General features: G+C 37.8%; 2 protein-coding genes across 6 annotated transcripts in view; one reads left to right on the top strand and one right to left on the bottom strand.

The window, feature by feature from the left end:
* Window positions 1-421: 421 nt before the first annotated feature.
* Window positions 422-16,120, bottom strand: METTL4 (methyltransferase 4, N6-adenosine). Of its 4 annotated transcripts, none has more exons than XM_050708904.1 (9): window positions 16,040-16,079; window positions 14,636-15,141; window positions 13,810-13,872; window positions 11,966-12,332; window positions 11,103-11,172; window positions 9,146-9,320; window positions 8,824-8,930; window positions 8,164-8,252; window positions 422-1,885 (listed from the first exon to the last, which is right to left on the bottom strand). In XM_050708904.1, the coding sequence occupies exons 2-9, from the start codon at window positions 15,056-15,058 to the stop codon at window positions 1,740-1,742; spliced, it is 1,440 nt and encodes a 479-aa protein (XP_050564861.1). In that variant the 5' UTR covers window positions 15,059-15,141; window positions 16,040-16,079; the 3' UTR covers window positions 422-1,739. The 4 variants fall into 4 exon arrangements, with proteins under 4 accessions (XP_050564861.1, XP_035419897.1, XP_035419898.1 ...); XM_035564004.2 differs by having other exon boundaries at window positions 573-1,882; window positions 14,636-15,093; window positions 16,040-16,080; XM_035564005.2 differs by having other exon boundaries at window positions 573-1,882.
* The window catches only part of NDC80 (NDC80 kinetochore complex component), a 17,927-nt gene continuing 13,626 nt past the window's right edge, over window positions 16,113-20,413 (top strand). Inside the window, exons 1-5 of one of the 2 annotated variants that reach the window (XM_035564000.2) lie at window positions 16,113-16,176; window positions 17,179-17,289; window positions 17,952-18,038; window positions 18,972-19,095; window positions 19,228-19,400. In XM_035564000.2, coding sequence (XP_035419893.1) covers window positions 17,189-17,289; window positions 17,952-18,038; window positions 18,972-19,095; window positions 19,228-19,400 — 485 coding nt within the window. In that variant the 5' untranslated portion in view covers window positions 16,113-16,176; window positions 17,179-17,188. Of the gene's footprint in view, window positions 16,410-17,178; window positions 17,290-17,951; window positions 18,039-18,971; window positions 19,096-19,227; window positions 19,401-20,413 lie in introns of both variants that reach the window. The other variant, XM_035564001.1, reaches the window with a different exon arrangement.

The raw sequence follows: 20,413 nt of genomic DNA, 5'->3' as shown, positions 1-20,413 counted from the left end.
AGGTAGTGTAGCGATAGGACAAGGGGTAGTGACTTCAAAATAAATAGGGTAGGTTTAGATTAGATACAAGGAGGAAATTCTTCACTCAGAGGGTGTTGAGGCCCTGGCACAGGTTGCCCAGAGAAGCTGTGGATGCCCCAACCCTGGAAGTGTTCAGGATCAGGTTGGAAAGAGGCTTTGGGCAACGCGGTCTAGTGGGAGGTGTCCCTGCCCAAACCAGTCTATGATACTATGGATGAGACCTTCATGGTATGGGAAGGAAATTCTTCCTGCTTGAAGCTTCTGAGTTCCCATGTAATGCCTGTTAAAACTGAAAGCAACTGAAAGAAACTTCTTATCCCTTATAGTTGAAGGTGAGGTTGCTTATATACTGACAATTTAAAGCACAGGATCAACAAAATCATGCAGCAAGGAGCGCTTTGCCTGGTATGCTTACATTGTTATGTTGTTTACTTAAACATATGCTCAATTAAATATAACTACTGTAAAAAAGGTTATTTTCCTTGTTTTGTCAATTTTACTGCTACAATAAGCTAAACGTGAAACTAAATGGTAATGCAGAAACTGAGTCTGCAAATAAGACACTGACAAGTTTTTATTTTACTTTTTACTACAAAATCATAAAAAGGTCAGTTAACATTAAAAGTTTTAACTTAAAACTTCACCAGCACATCAGGCTACCAAAAGTGAAATAAAAGTAAAAAGAAAATGCATGCAATGCATTTTGTTCCCCATTATGAGCAGTCAGAACACAGGAATTTGCCATCATGAAAAACACTGTCCAGCCATTCTGCCTCTACAGCTGCAAATGAGCAAGAGGCAGAGCTTCAGTAAGTCTCTTATTTTTCCTTTTCAAAGCAAGTCTAAGTGCAGCAAAGGACACACAAAATGCACTATTCTTATAAGACAATTTTTAGGTAAGCTGAAAAATACAGCTCACTGTGAGGGCTTTTTTCTGCTTCACGAATATAAGGAAAGAGAATTTATAAAATACCTAAAGTCTATTAAAATTTCAGTTAAATCAGATAAGCTCTTAGATTTAACTGAAGAAATATGCAGAAATTGTAAGATGATTGAGACTTTGATCATTCACAATATATTCATATAATTATCATACACAGAAAGATGGAACTGATGACTTTTCAAAGTCTAATTTTTTTATAGAATGCACTTGATAAACAATTCATTTGCCAATTAACACAAGCATTGCCCTCTGTATTTCTTCTGAGGTTGACAGACAGATACAAATATGCAGGAGAATACTTTGCCTTCATAATTATTTTAGTTCAAAATCCACTGTTTTGCAAAGATCAATCTACTTTCAGGAAACATTTGTAATGCAGAACTATTTACTTTGATTGCCACTCTTTAAAAATTACACTCTTTAAAAGAATACATTATGTGTGTAATGCTGTAGCACTTAGGATGCTTAGTTTTATGCTGTAAATAATATTCAAAAAATATCTTTCTTTTCCTGAGTTTTTTTTAAAAAAAAAAAAAAACAGGGATGGATGTACACTCTAACATAAGTATTTAACTATTCCAGGATCCTCAAAATACAGGAAGAGCTTGTACAAATCTTAAAATACTATTAAACAGATATTCTGTCACTGCAAGAATTAACTGAAGGGCAGTCAGTTTCATTTCTGTTATCTTCTGAGTGCACCACCCACAAGAAAAGCAAGTTCTTGAGGCTGCTAGGAAGGAGTGGAATTCCAGAATTAAGCTACAAGACCCAGTCAGGTTTCATTCCTCAAAACAGTGAAATAATCAATGTGCTGAAACTTCAGAACCTCATTTCCCCAGCTGGTCCAGCCAGGCTGTAGGTTGCGAGCAAACAACTCCAAGCACTCCACATCTGGTTTGATAAACTCTGCCAGAACTGCTGTGCAAGATAAGAAAAAAAATAAAAAAGTTGAGGATAACAATGACAAAGGTACAAACAGCAACAGTAATCATAAATATAAAAATAAATAAAATCTCTCCTGAGCTGTCAGCGGACAAAAAACGGAAGGTTTCATTAAAAAAAGGGAGAGACAGCAAATTAATTTTAGAGTTTTGATTAAACAGCTGGACTATTTGTAGTGAGAAAGTCATTTAAAATAATTGCCCTTGAGATTCTGAACAATATGGTCAAGGCCTTCGATAGCCTTGATTTATTGGTTTTCATTTAAAGAAAGGGAATTAGGATTTATTTCATCGTCTACATGGGTGAGTTCTAAATTTCTCACAAATGTCAACAAAACACCTCCTAAAGGCTCAATTAGCTCCTACAACACAAGGGCAACATTTCTATAAATAGACAGGCTCCTTCCTTGATTAAGATTGCACTCTTTTCCTCTGCATCTTAAAAGGGGATAAAAAGTTTTTTTTTGATGAAAATTGTTGAAAAGTAAAAGTAAGAAACACCAGTTTAAATAAACATAGCATTAAAAGGGCTATAAAAATGCAAGGACTTCTTTTTTCTCCCTCAATAGCAACTTGGCAACTGAAGAAGTATCTATGTAACTGCGTTCTTTCATTCAGTAACAAATCTCAAATTTCTTCTACAGTTGGACATTTTTACTGCTTAAAACTAAATAAATAGATGCCTATCACACACATCAGTTGGGTCACTGATTATGATTATTCTTGGAGTGATAGAAAAAGACCCTGGTTATAACATTTCACCCACGAAGTACTACTGCAAACACTTTATTGTTAAACGTGTTACCTGCCAAACAGAGACATTTATTTTGTGGCTGGGTCAAAGAAACACTTAACCAGGTTTTAAGAAATAGGTACAAATTCACTACAAATCCATGAGAAAAGCAAACGTTTAAGGAATACCCTTAAACAGAGAGGAGGGAGAAAGACTGAAAAACAGGTTTATATAAAAAAAATTATCCTAAATTTTTGTTTTTGTGACTGAGGACAAAATAATAAAAGGTAAGAAATTACTTCCTTATTTAAAGTATATCTGTTCAAATCTCCCTGAAGTCTCTGAATTTCTGTAGCTTAAAAGTACAGTTCAGAAATCCTATAGTTTGACAGATATGATTATATCAGAAAGCAAAAACACATCCAATCAGCATATATTAAAGCATGAGAGGGAATGCTTTTTCAATCCAAGTTCTGACTTTTTGCACAGACTTTGCCAGACACAGACTGCCCATGTGAGACAGCTGCTCTTGCTGCAGAAAGGTAAGCATCCACTTCACATGCTAATGACTGTTAATGAACCCCAGATGCATTCCCTACCTAAATGATTGCTTCCTTCAAAACTCCATTCAAAACTTCCTTAAATATTTTGTAATGGGCATTTTCCAACATTCCTCTATTTTGGTACAGCGTATAAATCCATTTTCCTTCCCCCAGTCTTTAACAAATGTCAGAAGAATGTCTCAGATGGGTATTCATCAAAAGACTGCTACCAGCAGGAGCCTTATTCTAAAAACCCGCTCCTTTCAGAGGCAAGCTAAAATGTTTAAACAAATCTAACATTTGCAGAGAAGAGCTTTACAGGAGAGTGTACGTTCTGACAGAAAACTTGCTCACCGAATACTGCTGTTCAGTGTCAGTGAAGTTCATCTAAATTGATACCACTTCTGAGAAGCTGCTTTTGTACTATTTTGCAAACCCACCATATTCCAAAAAAAAAATAATCAGGCGGTAAAGTTTATTGTTTCTTTTCCAGGCTCTATTTAATTAAAGATTTCTTGTGCACTATTTGCTGCCAACGTTTTAACAAAGGTCTTCCAAAAATCTATTCTCCTGCTCATCTAAGAAAGCCCGTATCGGGGGAGGATGGACTTTTTCCACAGAAGAGAAGGAAGGCTGTGGAATGCAAAGCTTCAAAGCTTTTGGTAAGCTCCCTATGAGCAGACCCTGACAGCTGCATGATCTTACACCCATTAGGGTCAAAAAAGCGTACTGCAGAGTCCAGGCATTACATGATTTTTTTCTCCTCCATCTCAAAACAAGACAGAACCATTTTATACTTCAGCAGCAGAAGCAATTATTAGGTGACAAAATTTCATTAGTACCACATGAGGAGCATTGACATTTGTTCTTGAAACGTATAGATTACAAGTATCATCACAGCACTACATCCAGTAATCAGAAGCAGCTACTACTATGCACCAAAAACTTCCATCCCTAAGAGAAACAAGTTTGAAAACATATTTAGTTGATTTAACCACACACCCAATGGATTGGTTTGCCAGAAAGTGAAAGAAGGGGTAGCCAAAAAATGGTCAGTTCATCAGGAGCCAGAAGACTGGCACAATCTTTCAATCAAATTGGTCATAAAAATTAAAAAGGAAGTCCCAAGAATCTTCCCCTCTCACACTCCCAGAGAAAAGGCCTTTCTATATAAAGCTATTCTGAAAAAACAGCGACAGATTACATATAATTCAAGATCACATTATACTACGATTTTTCATTGCTTGGATATGATATTTACATAATCACATCAGGCAGCAACCTTCACTGCGAGGGAAATTAGCATATCAAGAGGGCAATAACGTGGCTCTATTTTGTTGCCATAAAATCTCATTCCACTGGTTTCCTTGAACACCAACTTCTCCTATTTTAAGTTATAAACTACAGCCTCTTTGTTAGGCTTCTATGGCCTTCATATTACCAGGGGGCTACCTTAACAAACATGGATCTAACCTGCAGTCCTTAAAGAAATTCTGGAGTTTTTCCCCTGACAACAGGTTAGAGGATCTACATCAGTAGAAATACTAAATATTCATTTTTCAACAACAGGGACAGATTAAAAAAAATAAAAATAAATTATTTCTATATGCTTACAGAGGCACTGACAGTAAACAGCTTAAAATGAGAGTAAATAGATTATTCTTCATCATTTGCAGGTGTCAAACATTACAGCAGCAACTCAGGTATCTGTACCTGAGAATCTAATGCCCACATAGCTGGCAAAAATCTGGCAGGTAGATGTAATACCAGTCTTCTCAAAAATCCATCTCCTTCTAAAACACAATCCTGAGGTCAGGCACTCACTGTCAAACCTCCTTACTCTTGATCTCAAACAGGTTATCTAAGATGCATGCTGTTAAAAACGTTTAAATGAGCAAAAGGAGGAACCATTACTGAAACAAGCAAAAGTCTCCCCTTCTCTTTTAGGTAACGTTTCATTACCTAAACAATAAATTCTGCACAGCAAATTGGATATATAGTGTGTAAACGATTTTACTGTCTTTTTACTGTCTGATTTGTGAGCCATACAAAAAACAGCACACATGTGATTGAACTCATTTCACAGTAACCCTTCAGAAGATTTTGCAATGTAGAGGCCTTTATTGCCTGGTTTGTCTAATCCTTGACCAGAACAGGACCAGAAAAAAACAATGAGAAACTGAGGACAAAAATAGCCTTACACACCTCTGTATCTTTCCTGAGCTTCAGGAAACCTAGATTTTGATGTACCTATCAATTAGTCTAACGCAAGGGCTCACAAGGTACATAAGGAAACAACAAGCATTTACTTCTTGTTACTTCCAAGATCGCTTTCGTAACAGTCTAACAAGCCACAGATTGCTACAGAAGAAATGAGTTCCCAAGACTTTCCATTGCATACTTCTGCTGGAGATCTGCAGTGCAGCTAGAACTTAAGCCAAGAACTAATACCAGTGTTTTTAAGCATAATCCTATATGGCAATATCGTTTTCTAGTAGTAAGTGTACATGCTAGAATACTGAAGGAGAAAAGCCTATAACAAGAAGAATCGATAAAAAAGAAAAAGGTGTTTGAAGTTCAACATTGCTTTATAATATCCTTGTAACAGAATGCCTTCTATGTCTTCTAAGAGCAACAGCGAATTGAATTAGGAAGAAAACCTGCTGTTATTTGAATCAAAACCAGAAGTGATAAAATTTCATTTTAATGCATTTGCATAAAGCAGTTTAAGTACATTTACAATGACATATTAAGGCTCTAAGCATTGAACACAGCACATGCATCACCAAAAACCCCTACAGTCGCAATTTCATAGTTAAATGCACTGCAGGAACCCAAACATCTCTTTTTGATGGCTTACTTTAATTTACATCTTCCTCTTCCCCCAGAGAGATCGACTGTTATAATCAGTCATTAAGTGGCTACGTATGTACCAACATACAGCCTTTACAGTAGTAACTAGAAATAAAGTGCCAGACAGCATCAGTAAATACTAATATTTTTGGCTTTGTTACTACTTAAACAAAGCATAAAGAATGTGTGTGACTCATCAAGTGTCCTTCTCCCCCATTGCCAAATCTCTGCTTCTGTTCACTTTTCTTCTGAACCACTCTAGGATGTAGCTCAGCTGCTCTCTACTGGCCGCTTGAGAATATTGTCCGATCGTGAAAGCAATCCCCTTTCATAATACTGAGATCAAATCATCAGCAATTAGTTTTTGTCTTATGGTCTACCTTTTCATTCCATGACCCTGTTCTGAATGAAGCTGCCAGTACTGTAGATACACATGGATTTCTTATAAAAACTGTGTAAGCCACTGATATTGCTCAATAGCAAATTCATTCTTCAAATAGAAACATACATGCTGCACAATGGTATCAAATCATCCAAGTAAAGTCTTTAAATATCTAAGTAAAGACTCAAGAAATTATTACAGACAAGTTCTTTCAAAACCCATTCAGGATCATTATTTTAAACGGTTCATCGATACAGTTTCCAGATTCTGCCCCACAGAGAGGAAGTGTTCTGAGAACCATTCTGGCACTAGAGTTCTCTCTAATACGTACAAACTGCTGATTTGCACCCCTGGATACCTCACAGGTTTCCTGTTTGTGTACAAGTGTGCTGCTAAAGTATCGGTTTTCTGAAAAGGCCCTAGGTGGCTGCCTCACAAATCAGCGCTCTGCCACTCATCAGCTTAAATCAACACACACACTTCCTGCTGTAGCCATCATTTTTAAAGATGTAGCTTCAGAACTGGAAACAGATCTTCCCAGAATAGCTCTTTTTTTTTAAGCTAAGCAAAGCATGTGTCAACTACTAGTTTTTGAACAGATTATATATATGCATGTTAATTTAATAACAAATACAAGCCTCACACACAAATTTTGAAGCCTCCCCGAAGAGTAAACACCTGTTCAGATCAGCTTCTTAACTGAAGTCATTCTGTTCCTTGGGAACAGAAAGAGGAAAGCGTGTTACCACAATGAAGGGAACATTGCCTGTGATGCCTCTCCTCTCCAACAGCAGCATGCATTTCTTCTACCTGCCTTTTGTGATGTGATTACATAGTACCATGTGTGCCAGGAATATTTATAGATAGATCCATCATGAGTTTTCCCCTTGGGGGAGGATGACATCATTTTTGTGATAAACATATTTAATACCTCTTACCACATCATTGTAAGGCACTCAGGCACTACAATGATGAAAGAAGAATGACTATGTATTGATAAAAGCAGTCAGGTTAGGCTTTCTCCAGAATAACATGCAAAAGGTAACACATCATACAGAAGTCTTTAAATCCTTTGAACTAAACTCTGAAAAGTTGGAATTATTCATGCACTTTCTACCTGACTAGTTGAAGTTACTACATCAATTTCAGGAAATTAAATACAGCTCCTAAGAAATAAACAGGACGTGGCTTCTTTGTTGCCTATTGTTAACAGTTTGTAAAGGATTAAGATTTTGGATTTAAAGGCAGAACTGTACTGCAGGTGTACAAACAACTCATGCAGAAATAAAAACATTTTTTTCAGGATGATATGTTTCTGCTTCTATTAGCTAACTAGAAGATATTTCATTTTATATATTCCCAAAGTTCCCCATCACCACCAAACGAACTCTACGTCCTTTGGAATAACTTAATATAAACAGTATTTGTAATCTGTTCCTGCAAGATTTTTGAAACAAATGAAGAAATGTCTTTTTTCAAAAAAACAAAAGACACGTATTTCTACACAAAATATTCACACAATAATGAAGTTCTACTCTTCATACTCATTTTTAGGAACCAAGACTTAGGTGCCTCGAAAGAATTTTTAGAAAAGTTGAGGAATCACAGGTCCTGTTGAGTCAAAATCATTTGGCATGTGGGAAATTAAAACACATCACTTATAAAGATATCTAATTCTAGGTACACCACCTCAGATATCCAAGTCAAATGCTCTACAGAACCACCACAAATCAACAAAAACCTACCAGCGAGAGGGGGTTTATGTGAATGCAGGCCGCAGGGTATGCTGACAATTAACTTATGTTCTGGAATTGGAAGTACATCTTCAGATTTCCTGTTGTATAAACCAGAAGAAGAAAAGAAGCATGAGAATGTATACCACCAAACGTGATGCACATAGCTCTCACAGAGCTAACTCTGATAATAGTGTTCATTCACAATCAAACTTCAGGTAGGTGTAAGGGTAGTTAACTGTTGCTCACTCATATTACGTAAAAGGAGTTTCTGAAATCCACAGAGGCTTTAGACAAAACATGGTTAACAACAGCCATGCAAACCCATTACGGACAAACACCACAGTCCTGTATGTTTTCATGTACAGAAAAACACCAGCAACCCCAAAATGGCTTCAGCTCGTGCTAAGGACTCATGCTCAAATGGAACTTGTCAGCAAAGGAAGCCCACACATCTTTTATTTGAGTCCGTTCCCCAACAAAGACAGACGTAAGGAACAGGCAAAGCATTCTGTCCTTTAATCTCACTAAAGAACTCCCTCACCCCAAAGCCATCCAAAAGATGATGTCAAAAGGAGATTTGGGGACATAATACTGTATTATGAACAAGCGACACACAAGCAGTGACACACGGCAGCCTGAAAAAGAGACTCGTACCATTGTCTGGCATACCTTAGGGCTTCCTTTACGCTTCCTTGAACTCTCCCCAGTATAAGAACTTCGTATGGCTTTTTGTGGAAAGAATCCAAGGGTAAAACAAATTCTCCAGATCTAGTAATCTGACACAAAGGAGTTAAAGATACACAGTGGAAAATTTTCATATCCCATTCTCCCAACAAGACACCTTTTGTGATAAAAAGGAAGACGTTTACAACACCATACCTTTGAATACAAAAGCACCTGGTAATAAATAGACAATTTATTAAACCATGGAGTATCACAGTGTAAGCCCTCTCAGTCCCCAAGAAAAAAACAAAGCAAACTGAGAACTTACTTTTACCCAGTGCCACTCAGCAAGCGTTTTCACGGACCAATGAGGATAAAGTTCATCCTTAACAAAACGCAGGTGCTTCTGTCTGTTAGTCACCCACGTGACGATAAGACAATCTGGCGCAGCCAGTGCTGCTACAGGAATCTGCTTGATTTGCCATGAAGACAAGTGGCTGTATCTATACACCAATACAGTGAGAAAGCAAGTTAGCATACACCAAAAATAAAAATTGCAAAGCAACAAAAACAGATAAGGAAATTACTGTGCCAAGATGCTTTAAGAAATATCTTCTGACAGCAGAGGAAGTCATAAACAATAGGTCAAGAGTGACACCCAGTGGCCAAATCTGTTGGATTCTGATATAAAATCATTACTGTACGTACTAAGTTTTACTGAGCAAAATCTTTAATGACATATTTCTTCTATTCCCCCAATTTAACTATTATGATAGTTTGATACCGAAGAAGCCTAAAAGCCCATGTTTGATTTAAGAACTATCATTTGTAATTCAGTACTCTCATCTTTACACCACAACAAAACTATTTCATGGAAATTAGCTCTTTGCTCTAGTCAATGTAAAGTTATTTCATACCAAGCAATCTACCCTCTGAATGAAAATGAGGAGTGAGTCATTTACAAGTGCAAGGGCAACACTCCTTTGACTGGCAAGTTAAACGGTCGCAAAAGAGTAATCGTTTCTTCAACTATACGCAAAAGTTATTCATGATTTTAAGTTTCTGTAGGTTATTCAGAGGAACAGTTCTGCAAGTTTTTGAGTTACCTGTCTTCTGCATTGGTGAATACAGTATGCTTTCCAGATTCTATCCTGTTCTACCATTTTTCTTGTGATGCTATTCTACATTTTTAGCAAGTTGCAATTTGTGAAACCTACACATTACAGCATCAGAAACATTGGCACACTGCTTACTGGAATCCACAGCCACCGTCTGGACACCTGGGATCCCTATACAATGCAACAGCAAGAACAACGAGAACCCTGTAACAAGGATGAAATCCAAAATACCTTCTGGACTAGATCACTCAGAGAAAACAGGATTCGCAACCCAGATGTGAAACACTTAAAGATTATCCATCAATAAGGTAACTAACAGCAGTGACAAAGCCACCTTCTGGCTTTATTTTGTAAGGGAGAGAGGGTCTAGATGGCTAATTCATGTCTGTGAATTTATATAATTTTCCTTTGAGTAACTTGCATAGGTAAGAAATACATTTGAATGACTTTCACTAAGTTCCTAGATGTTTCTGTACGGCTTTTAATGTAAAACCTAGTAGTCAATCTGTGCATCTGAAATTACATCTTCATAACACATTTAAAAAGTTACAGCAGATACTATTCTGGAAAGTTACAAGGCTGTATTTTCCCCTTGTCCTTCTTTTTCACATGGATGCAGTTCTATGGCAATCAAGGGAGCTCCACTGGCATAAACTTGATGTTACTCAGTAGAAAAAGAGGCCCATAAAGTTCTAAGTTAATGACTTCATAAAGCACATTACTCTGAAAGTTCCTATTGCACTTGAGGATTTTACTGCTGCATTATCACTTTCTCTTCTACTCAGACTGAAGCTCAAATTAAAAAGAAATAAAAAAAATAAACAACTAAAACTTCTGAAGTGGACCTCAGTCCTAGAAATATTTGAAATATTTATCTAGCTTTATGTCCACTAAAGTAACTCTATGAATTTCAAATGAGTGTCTGCATGACCTAGACCTTAAAAAACAGTTGACTCTAGGCCTTCCTTAGAAGTCTAAAGAACTACTATTCTTTCACCAGTTAGGTAATTTAAGATTTACTCTTGCAAATATTTTGTAAAGAAAGTCTTCGAGCCATTTCAGTAAAATCCCTGAGACAATTATTTGTTTTGGATTGTAACACTACATTAACATGTTAATTATCCATTAAGCAGAAATGACAATGTTTGATTTTACAGTAAAACTTACCTGTTACTCCTTTTAACAGATTTGTTCTCCCATGGTGGATCGATCACTATTACATCATATTTTTTCTTGTCTGAGAAGTAAAATCACAAAAAATTAAATCAAAGAAACCAGTAAATTAGTTTTAAAATAACCATACTAGTTAAAAAATGATAAAGGTTTAGCTACCAACATACCAACAACTCTAGGCAACAAAGATACAAACTTTCTTTTGTTTCATTATTTCGAAAAAAAAAAAGTTTGGACTTCTAGCATGTTTGTTCAACTTCAGAAAACCATATACTTCTAAGAGTTTTAGGCTGAGGCAAGAAAGTTTGTGTGAGTTGTGCTAGATTCCTCCAAGAATTGCTGAATGTCTTGGGGAATTTCACGTAAAAGATCACGTTTCTTCAAGCTGAACATCCCCAGCTCTCCCCATAGGAGAGGAGCTCATCTCATAGACGAGGTAGAGGTACCCCTGCCATTGGCAGGGGCGCTGGAACTAGGTGATCTTTAAGGTCCCTTCCAACCCAAACCATGATTCATCACAGTTATTCCCAATTTAATGCATTTGCATGACTTCTAGACCCACTATGGCTTAGAATACACTCACCACCTGCGGCATTCTGAGTTTCATGTAAAATGCCATGACTGAGATTTTCAAAGGAGCCTCCTGGAGACTAACTAATAAGCTCCCCATAACACAGGCCCCTCACTCCATTCAAGATTCCTGTGAAAACCCCCACCTACCTGCACAAAGTTAAAAACACCACTTTGAAAGCCTGTATATTAAGAAAACAGTTCACTGAATCCTTAGTTATCTTGACAATAACCTGCCTTCTCAGGCAGGAGACAAGTGATACATTCTAATGACTAAAGATACTTACATTTCAGCAAGGGCTGTAAACGTGAAATATCAGATAAAAGGAAACTGCTTTTTGGTGGCACCAAGTACTTCTGCCCCATTAACACAATTATCTTTGCACGGTTTGAGTTGTTCTCTGTAACACGTGAAAGCAGGTCCTGCTCTGGAATGGAAGTTTCATTGTCTAGCACATGCACAGCTCGATGGTCACTGTCATTTACAGCTGGAAACTGCTTTGCCATTTCACATAATTCAGCCAATCCACAGCCAATGTGCCCAGGAACAATGTTCTTTCCGCAACTGAGTTCTGTAGTAGCATGGTGAAGAAAACCACTTTTGAGTCCTTCTTGGACTAAATGCAAAGTGCCTTCCCAAACGAGCTTCCTGACCTGTATGGTCATAAAGAAAAAAAATAAATCTTTTGAGTATCTGCGTGGTATGATCAGGGAATGAAATAGAAATCAAAACATTTTCAATTTGCAAAATGGGAGAAGAATTCTTGCCAAAAACTTAGATCATTGACTGAAAAGCTATGTGTGCATGCTAATGAGGGCATGCTAACTTCTGTTTTTTGATTGTTTGTTTTGGTAAAATGGCAATAGTTGGAAGCCTGAAGAAAGATACCGAGACTGATGAATAAAACATTTTACAGACAGAGGTGGAATACTATTGTTCTAAACAAACATGAATGCATAAATTAAAGTTCTAATCTAATTTCACGCTACTGTCCACAAACATAACTTTCACTGAAATGTATACTTGGCTCTAAAACCAGTATTTTCCAGGTTTTAATTCACTTTGAAAAGCTTAGATGTCTGATTACCAACTTAGATGTCTTATTATAGAGACAAAGTATGTCTTCAAGTTTAGGCTTTGAACAAAAGACAAATAAGACAATAAGACAAAAACCTATTCTCTTGATTCGTTCCCTTATTCCTATTGTTAAAGAGCTTTATCTTAACTTGAAGGTTTATACTCATAAACCTATGTTTGATGTTGAACTTCAAAATTCTCTCATTTAAGGCAATTCTTCACATCCACAGCTTACTCACAGCAATACTTACAGGACCTCTGCACCATAACATAACAAACTGCACATTTACTACAAAATCAATTTCAAGTAAAAAAAAAATAGTTTTTTAAATATAGTTTAGGAAGAACAGAATTAAACAAAAAGCCCAATATGACTACTACATTCAATAAAGAAAAGCAAACAAGCGTAGGTCCCAGTTTAGATTCACATCATCTTAATCTGTGGATAATGTTTTATGTATTCCAGATTTACCATGATGTTTGAGTACTAGTAGTTTCACCAGTGCATCACTGACGCAAGCCTAAATAGAGGCTTGAATTCCAATTCATTCTCGATGCTTTACTATGGTTATGGTAACGCAAAATGTTTGAGAAAATAATTCTTTTCTCATCAGTGGAAACAAGACACCTTGGAGCACTTCTGGTCAGAGAAGCTTCAAATAACTTCGGCAGTGTCCTGATACGTTAAAAATGAGTCAATCTTCAGCACAGGTTATGCTGCTTATTTCAAATCAGTTACTCCCTGTTCAACTAATATTCAACTCACCAGTGCATAAAGTTCAGTAACCCATAAACAAAAATATTGTGTGAATACAGCTTCCAGCTCTTTGAAATTTCTGAGCTACGGTTTGATGTCTAGTTTGTTTTCACATATATTTACCCAGCAGATATTTTCAGTATGCACTGAATTCATTTAGGGACTGGAGAGATGACCTTTCTATTAATGGAACAAGCTATAAAAATAGAAGTTATTTGCAACAATGTCTTGCACTCCATACATAGCCCAAAACCAAGTATCACATACTTGCAAAATATACTTTAGTTCAAACTTACCTTTGTATGATATTCTAAGGCATCCAGTTCACCTTGGTTGAATACACATTTCCTTTTACGTTTCTGCAGAATGAGCAATGAAAAAAAAAAAACATATTACTTCATAATGAAAAAATAAATAAATAATCAAACATACATGAATAACAAATCGACTCTTTTAAACTGGAAGAAGCTTTCCATCTTTCTCCTATCACAAGTATAAATCCAGTAAGCAAAAATAACATCTTAAATACCTAGCCTGCTGCAGGCATTCTCATGACAGAAAGGCTTCATGAAACTGTTGAATTATTTGTGGCATTGGGATCTAACAGTATCTAGTGCGTGCCACAGTTCACCTTCAGGCCTCCTTTGGGCTCACACTAGAAGATATTTGTTCAGCTGCCAAGTGCAGTTTACCAGATCATTAAACAGGTCTTCACAGTTTTGTTTGTTGGTTTAGACCTGTGACACTTTGGGGCTTTTTTGGTCCACAAAGAACAGTACTGAACAATCTACATATTGAAAGTAAATTGTACTGTCTTTCCCACCTTGTTAATCTGGACAATCATGACAGCTACCACGGTTTAGCTCAAGTCCATGATCACAACAAACATCAGAAGATTTCATGAGCAATTGACAGCTTTTGAGTCAGAAGATGCACATTACTGACACAAGGAACCCAAGAATACCCTTATGAGCGCTTAAGTTTTCCATGCGCCTTGAAATCTATTGTGGAAAAGCTCTTGCTCTCCTGTGTAACTTCAGGAAACAGAAATTTGCAAGACAATGTTAACGTGGGTTAGTTACCTGGGGACTAGTGTAGGTTACTGTATTAAGGAGAACATACCTTCCTAATGCCAGCAGCAACAGAATCTTCACCACCACTCTTGGTTCCTTCCCGATGTTCCTCTGCACTGCTGCTGGCCTTTATTTCAGTGAGACTCACCTCTGGATCTCCCTGCAACAGCTGCTGCTCAGGAGCTGCAGCTATATGGGGCTTAAAAATGTCAAAGAATTCTTCCCGAAACACGTATCTTGTTTTCGCTGTTTTACCTTCTGTTTCTTCTACAGTATCTCCAAGACCAGGACCATCTCTTGAGGAGGTGGCAGGAAACGTAGAAGTAGCATGATTTTCAGAAGAAGTGACAGAAGTACGCAGGGTGACACCACCAGGGTATGGAAAGGAGTCACAGATCTCATAGCCACACTGGTTGATGAAAGACAGATGATCCAGGAGCCATCCTGCCCTCAGACGATGTACCACAGACATCACTGATCCCCTCTTCAGGGAGAAAAATCAACTTCCTGAAACCGTAGCAAATAATCACACACAATTCCTGGTGAAAATTTCTTCTGTGGAAATATATTTTTTTAATTTATTTTTAAAGAATTCACTTTTCAGAATTATTATTGTTTAATAGAGTAACACCTATCTCGTGATAGACATTTCCATGTGCCCAAAAGACAATCTGTAGAAATTTCTTCCGATTTCCCTGTTAAAGCCTGTCTGCTCCTTAGTGCACTCTTTTAGTTTATTATATAATCTTCTATAAATTCATGTGGTGTAGAATTATTTAAGATCCTTCTTTTCACAAGTTAGAAAACATCATTTTATCGTATAAAGTTAACACTTTATACCACAGCACTCAGTCATAAAAACACAAGTATGTTTTACACACTTGAAGAAAACCATCGCATTTTAATGTATGGTTAAAAAAAAAATATATATATATATATATGGTTAAAAGCACAAGTACGTTTTACGTACTCTTGAAGAAAACCATCATATTTTAATGTATCTCTGGACCCTATCCAAGTTTTCAGACAGAAAATTAGTTGATCAATATGACTTTTATGAAGTAAATGGAGATGCGAGAGCCTTATGGCCTTTTGATAACGTTTGACTTTTCGTAGTCTGTACTATTACTTTTAAAAAGTAGCTTTTTGTTTGTTTGTTTGTTTTTCCTTTCTGACTCTTATGTAAAACAGGTTGGGTTTTAATGCTTTGTTTTTTGTTTTTTTTTTTTCAAACAGCCGGCACTTGGAGGACACACGTCCCTTCTCCTAACCCCAAGCAGGAGGGAATCACTCGCCCGGCGGCTCTCGCTGGGACCCCGGCATCGCCCCCCCCGACCCCGGACGAGACGAGGCCCCGGGCACAGCCCCGCGGCGGGCACACAGGGTCCGCAGCCCCCGCCGTACAGCACCCGTCGCGGAGCGGGAAAGCGCCGCGCCCCGCCGCCTCGCTCACCCTGCGCGCCGCCATCTTGTTGTACGGCGGTAGCGGCGCCGGGCGGAACGGCGGCGAGCTTCGGCCTGCCTTTTCCCGTGTGACGTCACGCGGCGGGCGGATTTGAAACGGGGAAGAAGGAGCCGGCGCCGTTAGCGGTAACGGGCGGGCGGCGGCTGGCCCCGGGCCCTGCCCTGGGGGGTGGAATACGGGAATGGGGGCCGCCATTTTCTTCGGTGGTAACGCGGCCGGGCTGGGTCTTGGGCCGGAGTCAGCCGTTGGCCGGGCTCGCTCGGTGTGAGGGGGGGAGGATGAGGCGGCCGCCCCCGGGAGACGAGGCGGCGGGGGGCTGCGCTGTGAGGAGGGCTCCAGCTAAGCGTTTATGCCCTGGGTTTGTGGCTTGTGGTTTATTGCATGCTCACGATCTTTTCTGGTAATATCTGAAGGGGGTTGGTAGTTTGTAGTTGTAGTTTGAGCCCCCCCCCATAAATAATATACGCCCTCTAGAGAGGGTAGAAGGTAACGCTTTTCACTAACTTATTTTCTATACGGTTATTTTCTATCTAATAGCACTGTGGAGACAGTTCAGTGCTTCCAGATTTACTTTTATCAGTCTTGCATGTGTAGCCTGAAGGTCTGTAATATTACATGGCCTTTCCAGTTACCACACTCTCTGACAGATCATTTGCAAGACTGCTAAGCAGGCTCAGAGGTAGCAGCTGAGGAAGTGGCTGATGGATGCAGTGCTAGGAGCAATAGCCACGCTGCTGTGGCTTTCCTTCTAGCTGACTGCAACAAGAAACTTGTTCAGCCGTTCTGCTTTTGGAGCTTGCAGTTAAAAATGACCAGATATAAATAAAGGCAAAATAGCAGGTTTGGAACAAGCACAGGCTTTCATTGCTAAAATAATTAATATAAGAGCCTGTGGCTGCCACTACATAATTTTTGATTCAGATGTGCATTGCTGCTTTTATTTCTTTAATTGTATTTTAAAAAGAACCTAATGTGTCTAGAAACGGTTTTCCTGTTGCATGTTTGTTGGTCCAATGTACGGTTCCACTTGCATATTCTGACCCCTTAAAAAGTCATTGCGGTGTTTTCAAAAACACAAGTATTCTCAGAGCCAAGACTCTCCACAACTGACAGATTGTGATTTACAGCTCATTCACAATGAGACGAAGCTCGAGTACTGCGGGGAGTAGTAGTCGGCAATCTACAATGGTACTGCGGGTGCAGGACAACAACAAGATGGGTCTTCAAACACCTCAGATGTAAGTGTTGTTGATCGTGTTGCTAAGAATGTGTACGTGAAGCCTAAGTCCCTGAAGATTTGCTGTTGTTTGAGAGTGTGAGTAGACACTGGAAAAGAGGGAAGCAGGGAGAAGAAAGCTCCCTGCAGCCAAGGATATCTGCAGAAGTACTCCGGTTGTGCAAAAAAAAACTCTCTTGCTTAATTCCAAACATATGTCTCCTACTGCTGGAGTGAATATGAGTTTAAAACTCTATAGTTCTGAAAAACACTTTTCTTGGATTTTTTTTTATTTGGTTGGTGTTTTGCTTTCTTTGTTTTAAAGATCTATAGGCGTCAGAGCTGGTGGCATATATGTGCATATGCAGGATGGTCAGCATATAACTTGAGATCTAAAACTTTAATCTACTTGTATGCCTGTGGCACATTTCATGTTGTAATGCTTTTCCTTGTTTATTTGTTAGAAGGTAGCTGGGTATATGGTATGTATAAAATCTATACTTATAAAACTTATTGCAAAAGTAGCTTTAATAATGGACAAATAATGCATTAAAATCAGTTGACGTTTCTAAGACACTGCTATACTGAGTGTCCTTAGACTTAAATGAATGTACTTATGGTTTTATGTGAGCAAAAGATGAAATGGTAGAAATAGTCACTTTGATCCTTCTCCTTATCCCTCAGGAAGGACAGAGGAACGTTTGGGAAGCTGAGCATGAGCAAACCGATGTCTGGAACTTCGGAAAGAAAAGTCAGCTTTTTTGGGAAGAGGTATTGACAGCTTTAGTTCTTTGTGCTGTAAATTAAAACAATAACAATCCCACAGCATCTTGCAATTTTTCTTCCTTGTCAGATATTCATTATAGGCAATAATGGATCTGAGGCCAACAGACCTTCCTGCACTCTGGTCACTAAATAACAATACTGTAGACGACGAACTGATTTGAAATCAATTCTTCCTCTTGGGATTTCAAGGGGATGAGTATGCGATCCAGAACTTTAGAGCTTCTCAAGACAGCCTGTTTAAGGAAGAACAATCCACCTCAAAGCAGCTTTGGGACATGTTTTTATTAGCAGATTTTGATCAGTCTTTCCTACAGTAGCATTCTGACTACCTAGCTTTATTTTGTCTCTTCAGTTCAGGAAAACAGACAATGTCTTTTGCAGAAAGATAATGCTAAGCCAGGATTAAATGAGGTACCAATCATGCAGAATAAGAATCATATCAACAGTATTCTGTCTTAGTTTCTTCTTCATTCTGAGAGACAAACCTTCCAAAATCCTATTGTCTTTCATCTTAGTTCATGGCTTTCTGTGTTTTGATGTCTACAGGTATCTCCTTTCATTGGATCCCACTGTTGCAGGGAACCTTTTAAATATTCCTTGAATATTTTAGTTTTTATTTTCAACCACTTATGTTGTTTGTTTCTTCACCTTTGGTTTATTTTTCTGCTTTGTAAAAAAACTTCTGTTTAATAAACTGAAGAAAATATTCATCTAGGAAGTAGTAATCCCTCTGTATGTGGGCATTGTGGCTTCCACGTTGATGTTTTGTCATCTTCTTAGTTAAATAGAAACCTTCAAGTATTCCTTTGCACAACAAATGTAAAAGAAACATTAAAAAAATATATATTGTAAGGACTTACCCAAGAACTCTGTTTCTGTTTATTGCCTCAAGAAGCGTAAATATTTTTTTGTTCTTAGAGCTAGTGGGGCTGGAGGTTCACGCAACAGTCAGTATGGCGTGTTTGGTACAGAAAAGATCAAGGATCCCAGGCCCCTTCATGACAAGGCATTCATCCAACAATGTATCAAACAGCTTTGTGAGGTAACTTTTTAAATTACTTTTAAAATTTGTTATAAGGCATAAAAAAAAAAACTAAAAAATATTTATTTTTAATGGTTTTGACTTTAGATTTTACTTTTGACTAATATGTTACTTTATATATCTTTTTCTCAGTTTCTTGTTGATAATGGTTACGCCCATAATGTCTCCATGAAATCCCTACAGTCTCCATCCGTAAAGGACTTCTTAAAAATCTTCACTTTTATCTATGGATTTCTCTGCCCTTCCTATGAACTGCCTGACTCAAAATTTGAAGAGGAAATTCCTAGAGTTTTTAAAGAGCTGGGGTAAGATTCTTATTGTTAGTCTGTTGTGCTAAACCGATGTGGTGGAGCTAGAAGTTAAACCCAAGGATTCTGAACTAAAGCTGGCAAGAATGGATAGGCTGCTTCAGTCAGATTCAACTCTGAAACTACAATGTTGTGATTATTTTGCTTCGTTTTTTGTTTACCTCTAAGATTACTCACTGGTTCCAAGATCGTACATTTTCTATTTGAAATTCCAAAACTATAGACTCTTGGAAGCTTGGGAAGCTTGCTTTGTAAAGTAAAATGTAATTCATTATCTGTATTTGTATTGGATTTTGAAAGACTACTTTCTTGAATGAAAACTGCAGGTTTTGTCTTAATCTGGTAGTTTATAACAGACTGTTCAAACGTGTTCTGATCGAATCCAAGCACTAAAAACAATTTCAGATTGTTGGTTCCTGTTCATTTAGTTAAGAATCATTTTTTTTCCTTTAATTTATATCATTGTGCATTTCAAGCAGGAGGCAGAATTAATAAAAATGTTGCCGAGGTTAAAACACCACGGAGTAGCTGGGTATTTTATTTCTAATCTGATTTGATACAGTAAGTGTTTGGTATCATGAATGCACCAACACTTTCCAAGAAGGAAAATCCACTGCCCATAGTTAATATTTAATTTTCAGTCTCAGAAAAGTCAGCTGCTTTCTGCTTCTGTAGACTTGAGTCCATGGTGTGCTTGTGTTCTGATGGTGTGCCAGGGTTCCGTAGGCATATACATGTCTGTTTTGCTTACTTCTCAGTATTTTAATAAAGTTTTGTTTTAATCTGTAACATGAAATTGCTGCCCTAGCTGAAACATGGAAAAGGAAATACTCTCAAGAGGCCTTATTCTGCTGCACCAACAGTGTAATCCCCGATAAAAAGTTATTTTGAGAACTCAGTTTAAGAAGTCTTTTGAGAGCTAGAAAGTTAATGTAAATAATTCATTTTTAAAAAGTCCTCAAGCTGAGTGGTTCATGAGTACTTATTTGGAACTGTCATTATTTCAGTGG

The sequence above is a fragment of the Cygnus atratus genome, chromosome 2 (genome assembly GCF_013377495.2).
Source record: "Cygnus atratus isolate AKBS03 ecotype Queensland, Australia chromosome 2, CAtr_DNAZoo_HiC_assembly, whole genome shotgun sequence".
Lineage (NCBI taxonomy): Eukaryota > Metazoa > Chordata > Aves > Anseriformes > Anatidae > Cygnus > Cygnus atratus.
Note: the sequence above shows the minus strand (reverse complement) of the source record. Positions and strands in the feature narration are given on the sequence as shown.